This window comes from Arvicanthis niloticus, chromosome X (genome assembly GCF_011762505.2).
Source record: "Arvicanthis niloticus isolate mArvNil1 chromosome X, mArvNil1.pat.X, whole genome shotgun sequence".
Lineage (NCBI taxonomy): Eukaryota > Metazoa > Chordata > Mammalia > Rodentia > Muridae > Arvicanthis > Arvicanthis niloticus.
This window is the reverse complement of record NC_047679.1, coordinates 29640126-29665545: the sequence shown is the minus strand read 5'-3', so window position 1 is coordinate 29665545 and position 25420 is coordinate 29640126. Positions and strand designations below refer to the sequence as shown.

General features: G+C 39.9%; 1 protein-coding gene across 9 annotated transcripts in view; it reads left to right on the top strand.

Annotated features, from left to right (window-relative positions):
* Map7d2 (MAP7 domain containing 2) overlaps positions 1–25198 on the top strand; it is a 101290-nt gene extending 76092 nt beyond the window's left edge. For 2 of the 9 annotated variants that reach the window (XM_034486038.1, XM_034486041.2), the window contains 9 exons: positions 8465–8763; positions 9340–9466; positions 15251–15470; positions 16677–16781; positions 17829–17885; positions 18396–18474; positions 18968–19154; positions 21942–22217; positions 24030–25198. In XM_034486038.1, the coding sequence (XP_034341929.1) occupies positions 8465–8763; positions 9340–9466; positions 15251–15470; positions 16677–16781; positions 17829–17885; positions 18396–18474; positions 18968–19154; positions 21942–22191 (1324 nt within the window). In that variant the 3' untranslated portion in view covers positions 22192–22217; positions 24030–25198. Of the gene's footprint in view, positions 1–8464; positions 8764–9339; positions 9467–15250; positions 15483–16676; positions 16782–17828; positions 17886–18395; positions 18475–18967; positions 19155–21941; positions 22218–24029 lie in introns of all 9 variants that reach the window. The other 7 variants (XM_076919046.1, XM_076919049.1, XM_034486040.1 and 4 more) reach the window with 5 other exon arrangements.
* The last annotated feature ends 222 nt before the right edge of the window (positions 25199–25420 follow it).

Below are 25420 nucleotides of genomic sequence, written 5' to 3'. Positions count from 1 at the left end.
TGTTCTAGAGCTTTCAGGTGTGTTGTCAAGCTGCTAGTGTATTCTCTCTCTGGTTTCTTTTTGTAGGCACTTAGAGCTATGAGTTTTCCTCTTGGAATGCTATCATTATGTCCCATAAATTTTGGTATGATATGCCTTCATTTTCATTAAATTCTAAAAAGTCTTTATAATTTCTTTCTTTATTTGTTCCTTGATGAAGTTATCATTGAATAGAGCATTGTTCAGTTTCCACATATATGTGGGCTTTCTGTTGTTTTTGTTGTTATTAAAGACCATCCTTAATCTGTGGTGATCTGATAGGATACATGGGATTATTTCAATCTTGTATCTATTGAGGCCTGTTTTGTGACCAATTATATGGTCAATTTTGGAGAAGGTACCATGAAGTGCTGAGAAGAAGGTATATTCTTTTGTTTTTTGATAAAATGTTATGTAAATGTCTGCTAAATCCATTTGGTTCATAACTTCTCTTAGTTTCACTGTGTCTCTGCTTAGTGTCTGGTTCCATGATCTGTCCATTGCTGAGAATGAGGTGTTGAAGTCTCCCACTATTATTGTGTGAGGTGAAATGTGTGCTTTGAGCTGTTGTAGTTAAATTTCTTTTATGAGTATGGGTACCCTTGCATTTGGAGCATAGATGTTCAGATTTGAGAGTTCATCTTGGTAGATTTTTCCTTTGACAAGTATGAAGTGTCCTTACTTATCTTTTTTTGATAACTTTTGGTTGAAAGTCGATTTTATTCGATATTAGAATGGCTACTCCAGCTTGTTTCTTGGGACTATTTGCTTGGAAAATTGTTTTCCAGCCTTTTACTCTGAGGTAGTGTCTGTCTTTGTCACTAAGGTGCATTTCCTGTATGTAGTGAAATGCTGGGTTCTGTTTATTTACCCAGTCTGTTAGTCTATGTCTTTTTATTGGGAAATTGAGTCTGTTGATGTTAAGAGATATTAAGGAAAAATGAATGTTGCTTGCTGTTATTTTTGTTATTAGAGGTGAAATTATATTTGTGTGCCTATCTTCTTTTGGGTTTTTTGGAAGAAGATTACTTTCTTGTCTTATCTAGGGTGTAGTTTCCCTCCTTATGTTGGAGTTTTCCATCAGTTATCCTTTGAAGTGCTGGATTTATAGAAAGATATTGTGTAATTTATTTTTGTAATGGAGTATCTTGGTTTCTCCATCCATGGTAATTGAGAGTTTTGCTGGGTATAGTAGCCTGGGCTGGTGTTTATGTTCTCTTAGGGTCTCTATAACATCTGTCCAGGATCTTCTGGCTTTCATAGTCTCTGGTGAGTAGTTGTGTATGTAATTCTGATAGGCCTGCCTTTATATGTTACTTGACCTATTTCCCTTACTGCTTTTAGTATTTTTTCTTTGGTTTGTGCTGTTGAGAACTGCTCTGCCCCACGCTTGGGGGCCAAAATGTCGTGGACCCCTTTGTCAGTGTTGGAACCCGCACTGCCAGAAGCCTTGGGGGCTAAGTTGTCAGAGCCCACACTGCCCCAATCTGCTCCAGTTCACGGGAAGGGGTTCAGCAAGAGAGAGAGAGTGAGGACAGACACAAAGAATGGAGACCAGACAGAGTGTGATTCAATCCTGTTTATTCTTCAGTCTCTCTTCTTCTCTCCAAGTCCCTAGTTCCCAGTCCCTAGTTCCTAGTACCAAGTCTGGTCCTAATCGTAGTTCCAGTTGCTAGTCTCTTTCCCAGTTCCAAGTTCTCTTCCAAGTGCCTGTCTTGAGTACAAGTGTCTAATCCCTAGTTGCCTTTCTCAGTCTCAGTTGCCTACTACTTTCTTCTATCTGCTTCTCACCTTTTATATGTCTCATTTCTAAGCCACGCCTTTAAGTCACGCCTTTAAGTCTTATCTCTAAATTACACCTTTAAGTCACACCTTTAAGTCTCACACACCCAAGGGAAAATCCTGGGTATCTAAAACAAGATGTTATCAGAGTGTGCTCAGCTGTTGTAGGCTATTGTAAACAAGTCTCTTGTTAGGGTATATGGCTCAAGATGGCTGCAAGGATGATAGCCGCCTTCTGTCGACTCCCCACATTGTGCATTTGGTGTTTTGATTATTATGTGACGGAAGATATTTCTTTCTCCAGTCTAGTCTACTTGGAGTTCTGTATGTTTCCTGTATGTTCATGGGCATCTCTTTCTTTAGGTTAGGGAAGTTTTCTTTTATAATTTTGTTGAAGATATTTACTGGCCCTTTAAGTTGTGAGTCTTCACCCTCATCTATACCTATTATTCTTATGTTTGGCCTTCTCATTGTGTCCTGAATTTCCTGGATGTTTTGTGTGAAGAACTTTTTGCATTTAGCATTTTCTTTGACCATGTGTCAATGTTTTCTAAGGCATTTTCTGCACCTGAGATTCTCTCTTCTATCTCTTGTATTCTGTTGGTGATGCTTGCATCAGTGACTCCTGATTTCTTTCCTAGGTTTTCTATCTCCAGGGTAGTCTCCCTTTGTGATTTCTTTATTGTTTCTACTTCAATTTTAAAATCCTGGATGATTTTGTTTAATTCCTTCACCTGTTTGATTGTGTTTTCCTGTAATTCTTTAAGGGATTTTTGCGTTTCCTCTTTAAGGGCTTCTACCTGTTTTACCTGTGTTCTCCTGTATTTCTTTAAGGGAGTTATCAATGTCCTTCTTAAAGTCCACTATGATCATCATGAGAAGTGATTTTAAATCTGAATCTTGCCTTTCTGGTGTGATGGGGTATTTAGGATTTGCTATGGTGGGAGAATTGGGTTCTGATGATGCCAAGTAACCTTGGTTTCTGTTGTTTACATTCTTGTGCTTGCCTTTCGACATCTGGTTATCTCTAGTGCTACCTGCACTCACTGTCTCTGACTGGAGCCTGTCTCTCCTGTTATATTGGTTGTGTCAGAGCTCCTCAGAGTCCAGTTGTCTCTGTGATCCAGTGATCCTGGGTGTCAGAGCTCCTGGGAGTCAGGCTGTCTCTGGGATTCTGTAATCCTATGATCCTGGGTGTGTTAGTGCTCCTGGGAGTCCAGCTTCCCCTATGATCCGGGGGGTGGTAGATCTCCTGGGAATCCAGCTTCCTCTAGGTATTGTGAGATTGGTTGCAGAGGTAGCACCCAAGTTCTGCTCAGTTCACCAGCTCAGAAGGAATCTGTGCCAGTGGGTCACGGTATGATGTCTTCAAGGGAGCAGACCAGCTAGGAGTCAGCTGCTCTGAGTACACTGGATCCTCAACTGCTCTGAGTGAAGCAGATCCTCTGGTATGGGTCAACTGCATTGGGTTAAGCAGATCTTCTGGGATGGGTGTGAATATGGTGTCTTCATGGGAGCAGACCAGCTATGAGTCTGCCCCAGGGAGAAGGGCCAGGAGGAGGGGACAGAAGGGGAGTGGTATTTGGGAGGGTGGGGTTTTGGTGGGTAATGGGTCCCTAGTGCCCACTGCTCTCCTAGCTGCAGCTCTGGGACTTCAGGTAGTGGGGGAGAGTTCTTAGCAACTGCTCTGAGTGCAGCAGATCCTCTCAGATGTGTCTGAATATGATGTCTTCCTGGATGCAGACCAGCTGTGAGTCTGCCCCAGCAAGAAGGGCCAGGTGGAGCACCTTAACATATTTTATAACCTTTATTTTATATATTCAATATTGAAGAAAGACAAGAAACTTGATATTAAAAATGATGTCACACATAAGCAAACTCCATTTATTATTGACATTTTACAATTCTTAAAAAAATATTTTATATACCTGGGTACTTTGCCCACATGTATTCCTGCACCAGAGTATGTCTGCCACTCATGGAGCCCAGATTCCTGTGGAACTGGAGTCAAAGAAGGTTACATGCCACCATGTAGGTACTAGGAATTGAACCCAGGTCCTTTGGAAGAACAGCCAGTGTTCTTAACCACTGAGCCATCTCTCCATCTCTGGGTATGTTTGTGGGAGTGTTTCTAGACTGAGTTATTTAAGGTAGAAGGAGATGCCATAAATGTGGATGGCACCATTCCTTCAGCTGGCAAGCTGAACATCAGTGTTTATTGCTGTTTCCTGACAGCAGATACAATGTGTGTGTCCAGCTGCCTTTTGCTTTTATCATCATGTCATACTATTAACCAACCATCAAAACAAACAAAAAGCACAAGTCTTCTTTAAGTTACTTTTGTCAGCTATTTTATCACAAGAAGAAAAATAACTAGTACAAACGGGTATTTTGCATAGGTCAAAATCAGCATCTCATTGTTTTAAATAATATGCTCATAGAAACCTAGGAACATTTAATTGCTTCTGTCTAGGTGCCATTCCCATAGGCTTCTCTGGCAGATGCATGGTATGGTTATCCACTCCCATAGATAAGTGACCATAGGGCACTAGGGCTCCCTGTGTTGGCAATTCAGCTGCTGACAAATGGTCACCACCATTTGTTAATAGACTTTCTTATCTGAATATTCTTATCTGAACTTTTCCCTGTGAAGGATAATTAAAAACATCAAGTGATACCTGGTCCTGCAGGTATATATATATTTACCCACTCCATAATACTATATGTTTAAGTCTTACCAAAAGATCATTTGAATTTGGACCAATTTTTAAGCCTTTTTCTTTGTATTGTTTCAAGTTTAAAGAATTATAAATACCCTTTCATCCACATTTGTTTTATCATTCTCATCCCTTCTATCAGTAGACACACACATCTCCCAGAACTTTTGAAAGTAAATTGCTGACAATTTTTCCCTCAAAACAAAGGCATTCTTTTATTTACTGTGATGGTTGGTCTTCATTGTCAACTTGCTTAGATCTAGGCATGTCTTTGAGGGAATCTCTAAAAAGGTTTAACTGAGAAGAGACCCACCCTGAATGTGGTACCATTTCATAGTCTGGAGTCTTTTTTTTTTTTTTTTTTTTTTTAGAGACAGGGTTTCTCTGTGTATCCCTGGCTGTCCTGGAACTCACTCTGTAGACCAGGCTGGCCTCGAACTCAGAAATCCGCCTGCCTCTGCCTCCCAAGTGCTGGGATTAAAGGCGTGCACCTCCACTGCCCGGCTAGTCTGGAGTCTTAAGACTAAATTATAAAAAACAGAAAAGAAAAAAGGAGGAATATGAGCACCAATATTTAACTTTTTCTGATTCCCAACTGAATGAAGTGTGACTGTTCCTCTCCTACTGATGCTGCCATGATGGGCTGTAGTCCCTCAAACCATAACTCAAAATAATCGTTTCTGAGTTACGTTTGTCAGGTATTTTGTTGCAGGAGCAGCAAAAGTAACTAATACACATACCCACAGTACATGAAAATTAGAAAAGTGAACTTTGACTTATAGAATGTATGTAGCTTTGATCAATTTTCTTAAAGTTCTTTACAATGCCATTATTCCCGAGCCCAAGATTGAATCCAAAAAGAATCCCGAATTGTATTTGATAATTTAATCACCTTAGTCTTCTTTATTTTGTTATTTACTATTTGTTTAGTTTTGTGTATGTTTGATAGGGTTTTATATTGTCAGGCCAGCCTTGAACTCATTTTATAATTGAGAATGGCTTTGAATTCCTGATCATCCTGCCTCCACCTTCCAAAGTCTTAAGATTATAGCTATGTGGCATCATACCTTACTCTTTGGCTTCTTTTAACCTTTAACTATTTTTTAGTCTTATTATTTTTTCATGACCTTGATATATAAGCTAGTTCAATTGATGACTTGCCTTTGATTTCAGTTGTTTTGGTGTAGCTGTCAAGCTATAAAAATGAATAAATAAATAAATAAATAAATAAATAAATGGAAGGAAGGAAGGAAGGAAGGAAGGGAGGGAAAACTACAGGTCAGGGTGTAAGATAGATAGATAGGTAGATAGATAGATAGATAGATAGATAGATAGATAGATAGATAGAAAGAAAACTGCAAAAAGAGTAGGTTTTTCCTTTCAGTTAAAACTTTTTTGAAACACCTTCATAGTCACACTCAGAGGTATGTTTCTGTGGTGATTCTAAATGTAATCAAATTGACAGTGAATATTAATCTTTACCAACTACACAGTCCAGTTGTAGAGATCCCTCCTAGTGAAAGTAGTGTTTACAGAAACATCATCTATGTACTCATTTATGGGTTGAGATACAAGTGTACCGCAGACCCCTGAAGCAGAGCCCATCTCTTTTCATACTACTTAGAGAAACCCAGAGTAAAGGCTCCCTGCAAGTGAAGAGAACTTTCTGTAGCAAAAGAACTACAAAGATCAGGTTGTCTGTGTCCAACACCTTCCTTAATCTTACTGATTAGAAAACTCATACCTTACTTCTTAGGGAGAATAATAAGTGCAAGGAAAAGCAATAGACAGTTTTTGCCAGTCCTTCCATTACTAAAAGTACCACCTTAATGAATCAAGGTAGAAATGTCTATGGGAGATGAGGGTGTTTCTTTTCATCCACCATAATATAGCATTTTTTACTGTGACTTCTCCCATCAAATCTCACATCTACACTTGCCTTTATCTTTGCTAGATGGAAGGCATCCATTGCCCCTGTATAATGTTCTAGGGAGTGAGTAATATGTGTTGATTGTGGCAGCATTAGACCAAATCACTCTCAGTTACCCTCACAGGTTATGACAAACGTAGTGCTTTATAGCTCTGAGCAATGTGTACCTCAGAAGGCCATTGTTACCATGAGAAGGAAAAATAGAGGCTTTCCTAGGTGGGGACAACTGAGGATCTCCCTATCTAACAATGTTCTTATGGTCCTTGGTGATAGCACAGAAAAAAGATGTGGCCAAGGAAAAGACTTTCTGTTATGTTTGTATACATTCTTTGAAGTAAAACAAGTTTTGCAGCTTCTAGGAAACATTGCACAGCGGAATATTGGCAACATGAGAGAATAGTACACCATGGTTTCCTATTATAGTTTGTCTTAGTTAGGCCATGATAAAACACAATGGCCAAAAAAATTTGGGTAGGAAATGGTTTATTTTGCTTACTTCACAGTGCATCACTGAGAGAAGTCAGGGTAGGGACCTGGAGGCAGGTACTGATGCAGAGACATGGAAGGAAGAATGCTGTTTATTGGTTTGCTCTGCATGGTTTGCTCAGCCTGCTTTCTTGGAGAACACAGGACCACAAACACATGGATAATGCCACCTACAGTGAGCTTGGCCCTCCAATATCAATTATTAAACTAGAAAATGCCTCACAGGCTTGCCTCAGGCCAATCTTGTATTCCTCTTCTCAAATGATTGGAGCTTGTGTCAAGTTGACATAAAACTAGCCAGCACAAGTTTATTGTCCTGGTTTCAGTTCATGTTATTGTTAGTTTTTGAGACAGCATTATCTTTAAAATTTCTGTCTTAGCCAGGGTTTCATTGCTGTGAAGAAACACCATGACCAAAGCAGCTCTTATAAAGGAAAACATTTAATTATGCCGGCTTACTGTTAGTCTATTCTTGTCTTGGTGGGAAGTATGGCAGTGTGCAAGTAGACTTAGTGCTAGAAGAGACAAGTTCTACATCTTGATCTGAAGGCAGCAGAGGGGAATACATATGAGACTTCAAGGCCTCACCTTTTCCAACAAGGTTACACCTCCTAATAGTGCTGCTCCCTGTAGGCCAAGCATTCAAACACGTGAGTTTTTTCTATGTGGTTTTTTTCTGATAATAAAGCTTGTAATAAATAAAATAAAACCAGCTTGTCTATTGCCATATGCTGAAACCAAATCCAACTTTAGTGTTCATCTAAAAAGAAGATATAGGAAATGCTCAATAATCTGTCTTAACTTGTTTTTCATTATAATAACAAAATGTTTGAAGCTTGATGTTTCATAAAGAAAAGAGATTTGTTTTGGATCACAGTTTTTGGAGGCATAGTAGTTGAAGAGCATAGTACTAGCATTCCCTTGGCTTCTAGTGAGGTACTCATGATGCATGGGAGAAAAGAAGAAAAGTGGGCACATATGAAAGGTCATGTGTATGTGAGGCAGGGAAAGCTGGTCCACACTCTTAACACATCTTTATAGTAAATAATCCAATCCCAGAAAGTGTAGTTTGGGGCCAGTAGGATGATTTATTCATTGTATAAAGACATTTGCCACCCAAATCTGGAAATGTGTTTGGTGCCAGGTGCCCACATAAAGGTGAAATGAGAGATGTGACCCCACAGAATTGTCCTCTGACCTCACATGTGCACCATGGCTTAAACACACAGGGACACACACACGTCTTTTGTTGAATAATCATATCCAAACCATGTTACTATACTGTCCTAAACACTGTCAGAAAACACAGATGAATTTAGGGCAGGGTATTACCTGGTAGATTTCTTAAAATATTTCTCTTTTTTCCAAGAACATCTTACAGGTACCATGTATTTCTTTCAGGATAACATTAGGGTATATATTCTAAACCCTACAATAAGGATGACATTAATTAATTTCCTAGAACAAAATTTCTTATGAAAAGTTCTATGATCAAGCTCAGTATCTGTTATGCCTTATTTTGATTTTCCAGGATAACTTCAAAAATATATCCACAGTCTCCAAAGACAGTGAAGCCCACATACATAGGGTCTCCTGTGAAGTATTACTTTCCACCCATTTCAAGTGAAGAAACACCAAAGAAGAAGGCAGAGAAGGAAAAGAGTAATAAGGAAAAGGAAGGTGCCACTGGTCAGCAGGCCACTGTCCTACCCAGAGAAGAAAACCTAGAAAAGCACATGGCTGACAAGTATGCCGCTGAGAAGTATGTAGCTGATAAGCATGCAACTGAGAAACATTCTACCACTGGAGGGAAGGCTGAGCACAATGCAGGTAAACCTCTGTTGATGTTGCCAGTTAGAATTAGTTTTCCCCTCATGGTTCTCCCTCTGTCCTGATCTATATACCAGGTTCTCATGATTTTGGTTTTCCCCCTAGGACAACTTTATCCCCTGTACTGCTTTCTCAGGCTTGCTCATAATTTTTAAATCCTTCTTTCTTTCTGATGAGACCTAGACCTTGACTCTGCTTATGGCTGTAAGATTTCATAGGAGTGCTATGATGAGCCACATACAGCCTATATGTGCAATTCTGCATGACAGAGCACTAGCTTTAGTCCTTAAAGTCTCTGTCATGCAGTGAGTTCATTAATAAGGTAGTATTGTAGGACTTGCTTGTAGCCTTGTACTCAACTATTTCCTACCCCTACTGAGGAGTGAATATACCTAGGGTCAAGCTAGCCCATTGCAGCTTCTTCTGCTTAGTGACTAATTTTAGTACTGTTTTGCATTGTTTGCTATCACCATACTGAGATAGTGTTGTGTCCATTTCTATGTGAGTGGACTCATTGTGTTCATTTCCCCTGATCTTTTTATTTATTTTTTGCTACCATTTGTCTGACTGCTTCAGGAAAACCCACAGCAGGCACCACTGATGCAGGGGAGGCTGCAAAGATCCTAGCTGAAAAGAGACGTAAGGCTCGGCTACAGAAGGAACAAGAGGAGCAAGAACGACTGGAGAAGGAAGAACAAGAGAGGTATGCAGGCACTCAGACTTGTGTGATCTGTTATAAAGGTGGGCTTGAAAAAATACCTTGCTTTTTTTGTTTTTACAATTTTTATGTTGCCAAAACCTGGACAGAAGTATTAGAATCTAGATTGTATGGACTACAGGGAAGGTGCTTAGGAGACTGCATCTTCTTCTATATGTTATTAATAGTTGCTCTTTTCTGAAGACCTAGAAACTCACATTTCTAGGATCTAAATGTTACAAGTACCCTCTTTTCCCTTCTTAGAAATAGAAATGAGGCAACTCTATTAGAACTATAAGGAGAGTTTGAATTTTTATGATCTAGTCTCCCTGGAAAATCAGAAGATTCTGAATATAGAGATCTTGACTCTGCTTCCCAAATGATCCCAACTTGTGCTCAAAAGTCAGAGGGGAAAGAGAATCAGAGTCCCAGAGATAAGGGGCTAGAGAGAAGAGTCACCCCCTTTAGCCCATGAGAATGAGTTATGTGGAAATCTTCACCTGGAGCAAGACAAAGGATGTGGTTCTCTAAATGTTGGAGAGTATCTTATCAGAAGTGTCTGGGAAACATAGTGGAAATGTGCTTGCTCTAGTCTCATTCTACTTTAGCAGTTCATCAGTGTTTGAAAGCCACTGTGATAATAGTACTAAAACACTTTTCTGTGATACTGGTAGTCCTGCTTTTTCTGATCTTTGTGTTCAGAAAGGAAACACATTGTTAAAGGACAAGGTCAATTTAATCACTACAAAGAGAAAGAATGCTCTTGGGATAATCACAGAGTATAACCCTGCACCCTTTAGAGAATAAGAACATGACAGGAAGCAAGCAGTGCTGTAGCACAATTTAAGATAACAAATAATAAAATATTCCTGATCCTTTATAACCTTATAAAAATCTTTGTGGTTTCTGATTAAATGTTTGTTGATCTATATTTTTAAACAGTTGGGTGATAGGTCCCCTCTTATTCTGAAAATCTCTTATATTTTTCTTATTCCAGCTTTTTGATCAATATCATGTTTTGTTATTGTTCGATGCTATGTTCAAGAGGGTTTGGGTGGGCTGGAGGTTAAGTAAGGGAAATGACAGGTTATAAATCATGGGATTTCAAATGACAGATTGGTAAAGGTGGCCATAGAGGTAACAGCCCCCTGAGGAGGTGAGTGAACTGATTGTTGCTGTGTACTTATGAACTGATTGTTTACCTTCTAGCTACTTTCTTCTCTCTCATATTTCCTTCACAGCCCAGCTGCAGAATAAATTCATTAGCTCCTGTCTTTATTTTCCCAAGTCAAACTCTTCACACTGCTACACATCCTTCAATCTTTCATTACCCAACTCTTAATTTGATCTTGGTTTCCTTTGGCACCATGGAACTTGTTCTTTTTTATTTTTATTTTTTGTCTTTCCTGCATCTCTCCTAAATGTTGCCTGGACTCCAGGCCCTTAGTCCTTAACTAGCTTTTGCCTGACAAGTCTCCCCTGCACACAGTGTTGCTGGCTATTGTCCCTGACGTCCTTTCAGTTTCCTCTGGTTTCAAAATATTTATGACTGACAGTTGATGCAGCAGTTTCCTGCTTAGCCATGAACTTGATCTCATTTCCCTTCCTGAATCCATTTCCTTGTTACCTTATGTTTATCACCTATTTCTGAAGCTAACTATAGCTTTGTTTTGTAAATCTATACTTTTTTGAAATATTCTGAAGACTCCTCAATCTGTGCCTGTGCCCTGAATTTACTTAAAGCTGCATTGTATTATACCATAACATCTAGATATATGTGGATTGAGGAAAATTCAATTCCTTAGCCTTTTTAGCCACATATCATTGTTTATCACCACACAAAATCATTTTATAAGTCATTTCCCTATTTCAGAAAGTTGTTAGCATTTGTCTTTAAGTCAAATCCTGTATTTTTAAATATATATGTCACTGTCTCGTATTTACCTCAAATTCAGCATTTCAAAGGCATACATTAGTATATGTCACTCAGACTTCTTGTTCATTTCATGCACTCTGTACTCCCATCTATCCCATTCCTGACATCTCAGAGTTACTTTCAATGTTTCTGTCATCCTTTACATCACATCAGTTATCAGTTAATTCTTCATTGCCTCTCATATTAGCATTCTCCCCATGCTCCTCCAGCACCAGATAGGTCATTTAGACTATGTCTGTAGAATCTTAATTGAGTGTTTCAGATCTCCCAGAGCTGCTTGCTGTCCATGCTGTTTCCAGAGTGACTTTTCTTAAATAAATGTGATTGTCCTTGTTAGTGATTCTTTTGACTACAGGGTCTATCAAATTCTACTAAGTCTGCCGTGGACTAGACACTCCTCGCCTCTCACCCCTCTGCCTTCTCTGTCTAGGCCAGTCTGCAAACCTCGTCATATGTTCCAGTATTGCTGTGCCTCCACATGAACTCATGCTCCTTGCCATGTGATGAGTCTTTCTTTCTTTCTCAAGCTGCGAGTCAAATAACTTCTGCCTGTATTTCTGGACCTGTATTGGAGAGGGAACTGATCTATTCCTCTTTACCCTTTGAGCTTAGTTTCCAGATGACTAATGTAGCCTCGTTTGTCTACAGGTTGTCTCCCTTTTCTGACTAACATTTTTTTTTAAAAAAAGATGTATTTATTTTATTTATATGAGTACACTGTTGCTGTCTTCATATACACCAGAATATGGCATCTGATCCTATTGCAGATGGTTGTGAGCTACCATGTGGTTGCTGGGAATTGGAATCAGGACCTCTGGAAGGGCAATCAGTGCTCTTAACCTCTGAGCCATCTCTCCAGCCCTTTGGCTAACATTTAAAAGGTCAGAGTACGGTCTTTGATCACTGTTTCTTGGTGCTCAGTGAAGAGGAAGAAGCTCAACTAAAATGCTACCAGTGACAGCAGTGTTAAGTGGGCTCACAGGTTAAGTGAACTCACAGGTTAAAATTTTGTGGTAAAAGCAGAAGAAAATGGTGTATACATACTAAGACAAGTAAAAAGAAAGGGGCAAATTTTGGAGGCGATGCTAAGGTTTGATTTGAAGTATTTAGGAGGATGGTATACCCAAATAATAGACTATGGAAAGGCAAAAAAAAATGGTCTGAAAAGCTAAAAATTAACCATCTGATTTTAGATAAGCATAGGTGTCTGCAGAACATACAAGTAGTTGGAAATCAAATAGAAGCCTGAGGCCAAGATGAAATTGAGATGAATACACTTAACTCCAAAACAGTTTTCCTCTCTCTTGCCAGAATGTGAAGCATTGATAGTGCCACCCACAAGGTGAGAAAGGAAAGTACCAGACAGCCTGAGGCTGGAACACAGCGGACATCTCTTGGAATAGGATCATCCTCACATCTGTTTTGTTTAGTGTCAATAGTTAAAGTCACAGAACTGTGATTACCAGTTGAGAAAATGTAGCAAAAAAAATTAAAGATACTTGTGCTAAACTCTGGAAAGCCCAGTTATTGTCACTAGCTATTGAGGCAAATACTATCCAAGTCATGGATCTAGAAGACTCCCTTTAAAGAAAAGGCTTACTAGATGTTCTGGCAACAAAGCCCTAAGAGAGCAAAAAGATGATCCAGTTACAGATGGCTGTGACACCAGTGCTCCCTCAGAAGACCACAAAGCAGTCCCAGCCTTGTGCTTGGGGATAGCCCAAGATAGACAGTGGGATTCGTGGAGTTATGACATGCATCCTTATACCCTAAATCCAGTCTGGTGAAGATAAAAGTTTCCTGGGATTATAAAATAGATTACATATAGAAGCTAAAATGACTGCTAGGGGCCCATATCAAAGAATATTGAAATAAAGCTGCTCATGACCAGGCCACATAGACAACCTGGAGTCATTGTCCAAATGAGAACACCGACCTGAAACTGCAGGCAGAGGTTCACAGTGCTGTACATACCTGGCTTCTCACTAGCTAAGTCTCTAGGTGGCAGGTGGTTTGGGTATAAGCTTGGGAAAGCACTGGCTTTCCAACATGTAGCAGCAAGGTAGGTTACAGGCAGGAGAAAGAAAGGACACCACCATGTCAAGTGGCCAGGGGCTGTTTAAGAGGGCCTCACAGGAAAGAAAGTCAGTGTTATCAGGCTATTGCAAGACAGATTGAGGCTGAGAATGGTCTTGGGATTAGGCAATGAACAGATTTTTTTAGAGTTAAATTACGGAGAAGACAGGTACAAAGATATGAAGCAGCCCCAAAGAGGTAAGAGCGTGGTCATAGAGCAGAAGGAAGGTGGGAGAGAACTTAGGAAAGTGGATTCGGATGCCTAAAACTTGACTATTTTTGCAGCTAATGAAAAGTTGTATATAGAATGGTGAAACTGCCATTGGAAGGAATGGAAACTAGCAAAAGAAGTAAGAGTAATGGGAAGGTATGGGATTAATTGCACAAGTGGTAGCATTTACAATCATTTGCATATTAGGCAGAACAGACAGGAAACAGTCTCAATACTAATAGAGTGAATGAATGAGTAAAGTAAAGAAGCAGGATGAAGTGGTCCCAGTTTTCTCTGAAAAGTATTGGTACTACTGTCAAGTAGAATGAGGATAAAGGTTGACAAAAGGTGAGTGAGCAGCCTCTGTGTGGTCACAGGAACCAGAAGCCTGATGGAAGAGGATAGAAGTTGTTTATACAGTGCTCACCAGGGAAGGTCACCAAAGAGGCAGAAGGATGGGCTAAGATCAAATCAAAGATTGGTGGTGAAGGTGAAGCTTTTAAAGTGAAAACACAGGAATAATGAACAGCAAAGCCCACATACTCATCTACAACACTAAACAACTTAAGGCCCATCAAGCATATCAATAGTGTGGGCCAACTATGACAATGAGGGACTTAAGATGTGAAGTGCTAGAAACTGAGAGATAGAGTCTACTGTATGAAGACTCTCACCAGTAGTCAATGACCGAGGCAAGAGATATCCATTAACTGCTGAATGATGACACTTTCTACTTGGTAGAGAAGGAAAACTAGGCTACGATGGGTATGATAATAAAGATCAAGAGAATGATAACTGCTCAAAGATTTGTCAAACTCTAGAAGAGAAACTAGAGCATGGAGGTAGGTTAGTGACAATGACAAATACAATGGGCTATGGGTAGCCTATGGTAAAGGGCTGGTAGGAAAAGATGAAGTGGTTCTTAAAGTAAGAAGTTTAATACTTGAAAAAATAGTGAATTACCTAGTTTCCCATGGGAAAACCAGGTCGTGTGTGTGTGTGTGTGTGTGTGTGTGTGTGTGTGTGTGTGTGTGTGTTTGTGTGTGTGTGCATGCATGCGTGCGCGCGCGCGTGCATGTGTGAGAGCTAGCTTTAAAATACTTTTATGGGAGTAAAAGGAAATCTTTTCAGTAAGAGGACGAGGATGGAATTTCCCTGAATACACCAAGGAAAAGATAAGCAGAGGCTGGTAGGTATACAGGAAAGAATTTATGTTTTCAGTGATAATGAAGTTGAAGGAGATTTAGGATCTTAAGGATGCTACTATAACAGTCTCAGTCTCTCTTGTGCTCTCTCTCTCTCTCTCTCTTTCTCTCTCTCTCATTCTTGCTCTTGCTGTATGTAGCTCTCACTCTCACTCTCTTGCTCTCAGTTCCTTGCTCACTCACTCTCTTACTCTCTTAATCTTTGAGAGAGAGAGAGAGAGAGAGAGAGAGAGAGAGAGAGAGAGAGAGAGAGAGAGAACGAGAGAACACGTTGAGTTTTACCTGCCATGGTCAGCACATGGTCCGTTGGCAGTTTACCTTTGGAGTGTATCATCCTCTAACAATGCTTTTGTTCTCAAAAGGCTGGAAAAAGAGGAATTGAAAAGAAAGGCAGAAGAGGAAAGACTGCGCATAGAAAAGGCCTATAAAGAAGAGGAAAAGAAGCTGCAGGAGGAAGAAGAGAAAAGAAAGGCAGAAGAGAAGGCAAAAGAGAAAGCTAAGGAGGAACTGTTGTTAAAAGAGAAGCAAGAAAAGGAAAAACAAGAAAAAGAAACGAAGGAAAAAGCCATGATTGAAAAGCAGGTAGAGCCTGAGGTCTCAGACTTTTCTTGTTATTCAATGGTATTAGTTAATATTAGGCAAAATCTGTTAAAAATCCTTTGAATGACTCATAATAACTTAAAGGTTTTTCTTAAACTCCTTGTACTGGTTATTAAATGTAACTCATGAAATAAAGTGAAGTCATTAATGTGTTCCATGTCAGTTTGGATTTCTCTACTAGAGGCACACTGGAATAAGAATATGGGTTCCAGTGGGTTATTTGGGAGGAAATCTCTTGTATCTGGTGTGAGATTAAAGAAAGTCAGTATAAGTATATGAACGAATAAGTTATGGGTAACTGGAGCTTAGTGCCATTGGAACCCCTGATAATGGTAATGACTTAGAATTTTCTCCCTGAGGAGTCAGAAAACTGGGCAATTTACTAACACTACTCCTTACTGTGTAACTTAGTTGGAGTTTTATGGTGTCTGTGAAGAGACACTATAACCAAGGCAACTCTTAAAAAAAGAAAATATTATAGTGTTTTATTTTTAAATTGGGCTGGCTTACATTTTCTGAAGTTCAGTCCACTATGCACGGTTTTTTGTACTAGTTTTAAAATACTTTCAAGGAAGTATGCAGGAAGCATGGCAGCCTACAGACAGACATGGTGTTGGAGAAGGATCTGGGAGTTCTCTATCTTAATCAGAGGCAGCCAAAAGGAGACTTGACTTCCACAGGCAGCCAAGAGGAGGCTCTGATTCCACACTGGGTGGAGATAGAGCATTAGAAGACCTCAAGCCCTTTCTCCAAGTGATATACTTCTTCCAACAAGTCCACACCTCCTAATAGCACCACTCCTGTGGGCCAGACATTCAAATACATGAGTCTGTGTGGGCAAAACCTATTCAAACCACCACATTGTAGAATACTGCTTTTTGAGGAATTAACTTCTGGAAGTGTCTGCCTATGTGCACACTTCCTGGCTAGAGCCTGCTCACAAACATAGAGAACTTCACCATCTGTGAAAACTATCTACAGGTGGTTTTTATGGTGGGGTGAGAGTATATGTACCATGTTCAACTTGACCTGCTGTGTCAGAAGTATGTTGCCTAAGTCTACATTAATTATTGAAACAACATCAACTTTGAGGGAGATGTTGGGTTAAAGGCACCTGTGCAGATCTCAGGAAACTACTCCACTGTTTCTTACCTTACTAAAGCCTGTGCCTTGGTTTGTTTCTTTCAGAAAGAAGCAGCAGAAGCAAAGGTGAAGGATGCCATTAAGCAGATGCGTTTAGAAAGAGAACAGATCATGCTGCAGATTGAGCAGGAACGACTGGAGAGGAAGAAGGTAAGAGTGGAGGGAACAGGAGGACTTAAGGTGAGGACAGAAACAGGAAGTAAATCAGTGTATATCTTTATTATGTTTTTTTTCTGTCATCATATCCTATTGGTTATTTAAAAAGGAGTGGTTAGAAAGCTCCATTAGTGGGCTGGGCATGTAGCCCAGTGGTGTGAGTACTTGTTGATCATATATATGGTCATTTGATTAACCCTCACCTCTCAAAACAATAGAGGTCTTTTTGTGATTTTGAATTTTTCCATTTTTGCCTTTCATTTCTGTCAGTTTTGTTACACATACACACAAACACATACATACATACATACATACATACATACATACACACACACACACACACAGAGAGAGAGAGAGAGAGAGAGAGAGAGAGAGAGAGAGAGAATAAGAATATTGAAGCCCTATTAATAAAGTTATATTTTCTTTTTGAATTGACAATTTTATCATGAGATCCCTTTCTTAGTTCTTTTTTGTTTGTGTTTTGAGACAGGATTTATTTATGAGTGTCTTTTTTTAAACAACATATAGTTTAGTCAGGGCTTGCTATCCAAATCTAATTAAACAGTGTTTGTCTTTCTATTGAAAATGTTATTCCTTTTAAACCTAACGTACTTATGTATCAAGTTGGGTTTAAGAAGACTGATCATGTAGGCCCATTTTTGTTGTGGTCCAATGTGGCCTTTGTATTGCTATAGGTCTAGGAGCTAAGAGATCTGTGACCCTTTTTGAGCTACTGGTCAACTTAGCTTTCTGTTGCATAGTCCTCTTGAATGGCAGACAGAATTTGTTGATTTAAGGAGAAGAAAGAGAAAGCTGGTGTTCAAATTGGATGTTAATTCTAGATCTGTATTAGTGCAGTCCTTTGACCTTGTTCGTAGCAGTAGAAGTCCTCTGCAGCACCAATGGGAAACATTTCTCTGCTACTTTTCGTCTGCTGACATTTATCTTTTACAACTTTTCTGAGAGATATGAAAGTGCATATGGAGCCAATTTCTTTTTTATATAATTTTATTCTTAGAGGCCTCTTACTTTTCCCCCCAGAGAATAGATGAAATCATGAAGAGAACAAGGAAGAGTGATGCGTCTCTAGAAGTGAAGGTAGGAATTCAGATGGCCATTATGTCGTGAGTGAAGAACAGCAGAATACATTTAGTGAGGTTGAAGATTGAGACAAATGCATAGAAAACATAGATTTTGCCTGTTCTGGTTAAGGTGGGGCTCAGGAAGGAGCTGAGACCTTAAAGGAAAGAGGAGTTTCAGAGGTAAAAGATTCCCTCAGAGCAGTGGGGTGGTAGTGCAAAGAAAGGCAGAGTAGTTGAAGAGAAAAGTGACATAATAATTAAGAGATACACAGAGCTTCAAAGAACCACTTCCTGCTATTGCCCACAAGGGTTCTAAATACTCCCTGGTGCTTTAAAAACAGTATTTGTTTTTCTTTATGTTAGTCTTTCATCCTTACATCACCTTTTGATTTCTTCCTCAGTCATTGCCAGTAACTTCATTTAAATTTTTTATTTCTTTTTTATAGTTATTTCTTTATTAGATGCTTTTCCTTTTTTTCTCCCTTCCCCCTTCTTTCCAAGTCATCCACCTTCTGTTTCTTTCCAGAAGGAAGACCCCAAAGTGGAGATTCAGCCTCTTCCAGATATTGAAAATAAGACAAAACCAGTTGTCCCCAACAAAATAGGTGAGTGTGAGGTCTGGTGTTTGGATCCTTTAGGTAATGAGGACTAGTGAACCTTTCTGCTGGAGGTCAGGGTAGTGCAGCTGGGCCCAGGGCAGTGGCTGCTGGCAGTTTTGCTTACTGGGATATCGTTCCAGCACAGGGGCTATTGGCTCCATTTGAAAACGCACTACCATCTTTAGCTGCTCTAATAACTGATGGTTGGCCCAGGATGCTTTCCAGGGACCTTGATTGCACATCAGATATTACTAAGACCTGGCTTGTCTCTTAAACTGAGGCCCTGCAAACACTGATAGTAAGATCATACTCTCTTCTCCTTTGTGAAGCTGATTGCATAGAGTTACTGTTGGCTCTTTCCACAAAAAATAATAATAATAATAAAACTATTGTATTACTGGTGAAAGAAAAGATGAGAATAATTACCTTGTTATGTTTCCTGTTACTTTATTAAATTTGGACATTATGATTCATCTGAAGACTTTGTGTTCTTGATCAGAAATCAATGTGTTGAATACCTGCCAGAAAGTAAATGGCTCAGAGCGAGCTGCTCCAGAAACCTTTCCCCAAGACATTTTCTCTAATGGTCTTAAACCAGTCGGGGGACCTGTTCATCTGGATGTCCTTGATGGGAAATCAAACAGTCTGGATGATTCAACTGAAGAAGTTCAATCTATGGATGTGAGGTATGTTCATTTATGTTGCATTGAAGCTCAGTCTCTTCACCAGTCCTTGCCAATTACTCCATCGTTTTTCACTTTTTCATTTCTTTTCGTTATTTCTTTATAATATACCTTTCTTATTGTATCCCTTCACTTGTCTTCCTCATCTGTAATGAATCACCTTGAAAGCAGGTTTTGTTGATACAGGAAAGCTGTCACTGGTGTAATATAAATATCTCAAGTTTGTCATCCTAGAAGCAAAACCAGTGACAGGGTTTTATGGCATATGATGTACTGAAGGAGGACTGTGGAGGGAGGGAAAGCACTAAGCAAAGATGTGTTCTCAATCTCAACAGGATGTCTGGAGGTTGGCTTTCCACCAAGGCATTGTGTGTGTGTGTGTGTGTGTGTGTGTGTGTGTGTGTGTGTGTGTGTATATATATATATATGTCATTCAGTGTTGGTGAGGCACTGCAGGTTGGGTGATACAGGAGTAACTGTGGCCATAGTGGTTCATCTCAGTTAAAGTTGTCAAAAGAAAGGGTAGCAGCTATGAATCTTTGACTAGCCAGCCCTCTGAGGCTCTGAAGTAGGTGCACCTTCAAGTAAAGATCTTAGCCAAGCCACCATCATAGTCTCCTTTGTCCCCAGAGTCTAACATTTAAGTGAACTTTTTATTTAAAGCTTAGAATGGTGTCAAGTATTTATAGTCCAAGCACTCTGGAGGCTAAGACAGGAGAACCAAGAGTTCAGTGACAGCCTGGGCTGCATAGAAAAATCTGTCACAGAATGATGATGGGGGGAAAAGCTTGTTGTCAGTTACTAAAAACCTAAGGTATCCTTAAACTGGTATGTTTGCAGATGACATCATGTGGCATATTAATCTAGATGTAAAAAAGAGCTAATTGGCTTAGGATTGAGGTAGAGAAGTTGGAGTAGGGTGGCTCTCTTGAGTCAGGAAAGTGTGACAATGTTTTATAGAAGTTCTACCAGAGCTCTTATCTATTAAGACCATACCCTTTTCTCATCAGTCATTAACCTTCTGCTTTTTCTGAGCAGATGTGAGCAGCCTCAGACACACACTGATCATTAATATCCTATTCGTGTATGCTGGGTTTTAATCAAATACATGAAAACCCAAGCTCCAACAGACCTATCATGAACAGAGAAAATACTGTATAGACTGATAATAGGGCTCCCCACCAACCCTCAACTGGACATCTGCACACCCCCAACACCTCCCCCTGACTGCTGCCACTCTGCTCCCAGCAGAGAAAAACAGACGATCATAAGGGTTAAGACAACATATTGAGCCAAGTGTGCTTTATTTTATGTTTTGGGATTGGGGGCCGGGGCAAGACATGACACCATTGAACGGGAATCATAAAAGTGAATGGATTTTATACACTGAGTTCTCCCAAGCTTTTTCCCCATCATCATTCTGTGACAGATTTTTCTATGCAGCCCAGGCTGCCATTGAACTCTTGATTCTCCTGTCTTAGCCTACTGGAGCCATATGAAAGCATATGGCATTCTCTTACCCATGCTCTTTATTATTATTGTTGATGATGGAAGTGCTATGTTTTTGAGACAGTCTCATGTAGCTCAGGCTGGCCTTGATGTCACTATGTAGCTGGTGCTCACCTTGAACTTTTAATTCTCCTAAGTGATGATATTACAGGTATGTGCTACCATGCTCAGATTTCCTCTGAGTTCTTGAGGAGCTGAAGTGAGGAGAATGAAATGGGGGAAAGGTGAAGGTGGACCTTAACAAGGCAGCTTGTTAACCTGAAGGTATGCTAGGTCAGCTGCTATGCTTTAGCTTGGCTTAGGTGTGAGGAAAGTAGATCCTTTTGAGTTTCTGCAAGTCTACTGAGTTTTCTAGATTTGTCTCTAAGAACTCATGAAGTAAGAAGAGCTGGGCATCATCTTTATTCTGTATGTCTTATTCTAGAGTCTTACAAGGACCGGCCCTTAATTTCTAGCCTACTACTCTTCTGACCTGGATTTGCTCCTTTGCTAGACCTACAGCAGACAACATTAGTGAAACTCCTCCAATCTCTAAAGAAAGGAAATACAGAAAAAACAAGCATCAGCTGGGTTCATCTACATAAGTCAGGGAGAAATGGAAGCCTGGTTTTAGAAAGGAGGCAGTGGGTGAGATTGGGTGTATAGTTGTCTGGGGTAACAACAGGTTCATGTCCCCATTCCCCAACTTTAATTGAGTACATGCTCCATGTGGCCCTGCATTAACTCTTCTCAGCATGGCCACCTCACATCTCAAAGGAGTAGGAGGAGGAAGAAATAACTCCTTTCCCCATTATACAGAGGAAGGAAACTGAGGCCAGAGATAGATAGGAAATGCAGCTCACCATAGACACCACTGCTGGAAGGGCAGCACCAGAAGGCCCAGTGTAAATTAGTGGCTCCTTTCAGCTCACTTTAAACTTTTAGCCCTTGCTTGCTCTTGGAATGTCCCAGCCTGAAAGCTCTGGGCCTGAAAGCTCTGGGAGGGCGTTGCTTCTCTCTAGTAATGTGATGGTGCCTGATGTTATTTTCCTTTCAGACCCCAGACACTGAACTCACTCTTCACTGCTCTGCCCTCTCTGCTTCCCATGTTCTCAACCACTGGGACCTTGTGTCCACTGTCTTCGCACATGGGAACTCACTTGTTTTCCTAACTTGAACTTTTTCAGAGAACAGTATAGCAAAACCATACAAAAAGGGGGAAGTACATTACCACGTCATGTTTAGTTCTCATGTCCTCTCTTCTCTGCCTCTCTCACAATCTGTCTCCCTTGTCTCTTCTAGTCCTGTTTCCAAAGAAGAGCTTATCTCCATCCCAGAATTTTCACCAGTGAGTGAAACGATTCCTGGGATGTCTCTGGACCAAAATGGAACTGGTAATGCCCGGGCACTTCAAGATATCTTAGATTTCACTGGCCCTCCAGCATTCCCCAAGAAATCCAGTGAAAACCTCAGCCTTGATGACTGTAACAAAAACCTCATTGAAGGATTTAACAGTCCTGGGCAAGAAACTACTCTGAACACCTTCTGTTGACAAAGACAGCATTCCTTTAATGAAAGGTACAGTCTTTTAATGATACTCTAAATCTCTTAACTAACCTCAACTGAGATGTGGTAAGATTGCATAAATACTGCCCAGCCTCTTGGACAGTTGATTTTAATTGAAAATTACAAACACAAATATGTATTTCAGCACACACGGAAATTGAGAGGGATTCTAAGTAATTACTTTATATGTGGGCCCTAATGTAGTGTTCTACTCTTGTCCCTATGGGTAGGAAGGCTGAGAAGGCTCAACAGTGAGACAAGGAGAGAATGCTCAAGTGGCTGCAGGGAAGGTTAGTAAAGTGAACCTCACCACTTAGTTTCCCAAGCAGCTATCTGTTCTTGGATTATAGTTGAGGTGAGAGAAGAAAGTTTTATTTGTGTATCCTGAAGGTTCTCTCCCAACACTGACCTTTTTGTTGCCAAAGAGCTTTTGTTCTCACTGGTGCTCTGATGGTCACTCTTGCATGGTTTCTCAGGAACATTTTGGCCTCTAGAGTTTCTCTCCCTCTCCCTTTCTCCACCTCCCTGCTGTGATTCACAGGCTAAACTTAACACTTTACTACTGAACAACACCAGTCCCTCTCATGCGAGAGTCTGTATGGGTTATATTCATTCCACAGTTGTATACACCTGTATTTTACATTTGATTTACTTCAAGTTAGAACTTGAAAAAGGAAAAGAAAATGCTTTTAAATGTGTGTGTGTGTGGAGTTAACTCTCCTGACATGAGTGCTAGGAATCAAATTCAGGTCCTATTCAAGAGCAGTAAGCACTCCTAACCACAGAGCCATCTCACCAGCTTCTGGAACTTATTTTGAACAATGCAAACATAATTAGGTCTGTCATCAAATCCTTGAGTAAGTTAGTAATTTCTATGGCTCATGCTATTTTATATTTTTGTTGTCATTTTTGTGTATAGTATCTGCTTGTGTGTGTGGAAGTGTCCTCCTCTATCACTCTTCACCTGATTCCTTTGAGACACAGTCTCTCATTGAACCTGGATCTCACCATTTTTGGAGGGCTAGGCTACCTGAACAGTGAGCTCCAGCAATTCTCCTGCTCCACCTCTTCCCCAACAATGTGATTACAAGTGCATATGGCTATGACAATCTCTATGTGGTGCTGAAGATCTGTACTCATACTGACGCCTGCATGGCAAGCACTTTTACCTACTGAACCTTCTCCCCAGCCCTCCTGTCTTAAAAAGGGTTTTAGTTTCTCAGAATTCCATCACTTTTTTATGGTGCTGTATTCTTCTAATAGAAATTTGATGCCTAAACTGAAATCTAATCTTTTTTTAAAAAGAATCAAATACAATAATAGGGTGGGAAGGCCTCAAAGTTGTATTTTATGTACATATTTCCGCCTGACCTCAGTCCTTCCCTATAGAGTCTTTAGTATAGACATTGGGCTCTAGAACCTCCTTCAGTCAGTTCTCTGGAAAATCACTGGAGTCCTTTGACACAAAACAGGAAATTCATGAAAGGCCAATTTTAATATTTTGAGAGAGGGTCTCATATAGATCAATCTGGCCTGAAGTCACTATGTAGGCTAAAAAGTATCCCATTTCTCCCTTGTCCTGAATCTGGGCACTAGCCCTGCTTCCTCAAGGGAAAACTGATCTTCACTTAAGGGCAGAAAACCCCTGAAAATATGCCAGTTTTAGAGACGCCCCATATGAGGAACACTTGAATCCACTAAAATAATGATTCTGTAAAAGCTGTACTCAATTTCTGTTGAGAAATGCTGCATTAGCCAAGGAAGAATGCAAAATACTTGATATTTGCTTTAATCTTGCATGCTTTTGCTTTTGAATTGATACAGGTGGTGTTCGGATCACCCATGAAGCTGTCGGTGTTGAATCCGAGCTGCTGGCAACCTAAAGAAGCTTCTTTTGCCCTTAACTGCTGGATTCCAAATTACTAGATTCAAAATGTAACTGTATTCTTAGGTAGTTTGGCAAACATTGGCCTCTCGGTAGAAACCTTGAGATTTTTGCTTTGTGGGGCTTTAGCAAAGTTTCATTTTATGGTTCTACTTATGAGCTTCAGCTGCTGCTAAAGCACTTCTTGACCTTCTCCACTATCATAACCTGTGTGATGCTGTCTGGAAACTCTACTTTAGGACACTCGAATTCCCAGAGTTGGAGCACAGAGACATTTAGATGTCTCTTCCTATAAACATCTTCTATTTATCCACACCCTAGTTAAACGTGTACTTCTCAATCTGGGCTGCTTATCTCCCTGTCTTGTGTGTGTGTGTGTGCGTATGGGGTGGGGGAAATCTAGCTACGTTTTCTGAGTCTCAGGTTTCTGTTATTTTATTATTAAGCTTCATCATCTGCAAAGCATTACACTCCATTACTGTTTAGGGGTTGAAGAAATGTTTAGTTGAATAAATAATTAAATAGTGGCAATTATTTCTTTTCCCTTATGAGAACTGAATCTAGCAAGGACTCTTTCATGTTGCACCTTTAAAATCTCCAAATTGTCAATCCAAACCATGGAATGGCTTTTCAGCTGAATGAAGTACAAACAGGTGGTTATTTTCATGGTTTTGCTGTTGGTTTTCTATTAGGTCTTGGAATTTTCTTTTCTTTGCTCCTATGTTGGACTAACTCTAATAAGAGAGTCAGTGCTTTGAAAGGGGACCCCCAGTTGGTTCCAGTATGTCACTTTAATAGACTTTAAACATTAAAAAGTCTAAACAAAGAAAAATGACACTAGAATGTATAACTCCATGTATGCCATATGCTATATTTAAATCTTTCATTTCTTGTGGTGAAGTGTAGCTTTACTATTAAAATGACCTTTTCTTTGAAACTGTTTGTTTTGACTTGTACCTTAAAGCTTTTGAAAAGATTCTTAATTCTGAGACTTACAAACAGAAGATATAAAGAAGTCTTAAAGCTGGTACTGTTTAAGAATGTATTAGTCTCAGAAACTATGTATGTTTATGTGATATAATCTAAATAAAATATATACCTCTTAGAATGCTGTGCCATTGACCTTGATGAATATCTGGGGAGGAGCTAGATCTATTATGACAAGCACACAGATGATAGCATGATCTGACATCCAAAACATACCCGGCCATTTTTCTTTTTTTTTTTTTTTCTTCTTCTTTTGGTTTTTCGGGACAGGGTTTCTCTGTGTAGCCCTGGCTGTCCTGGAACTCACTCTGTAGACCAGGCTGGCCTCAAACTCAGAAATCCG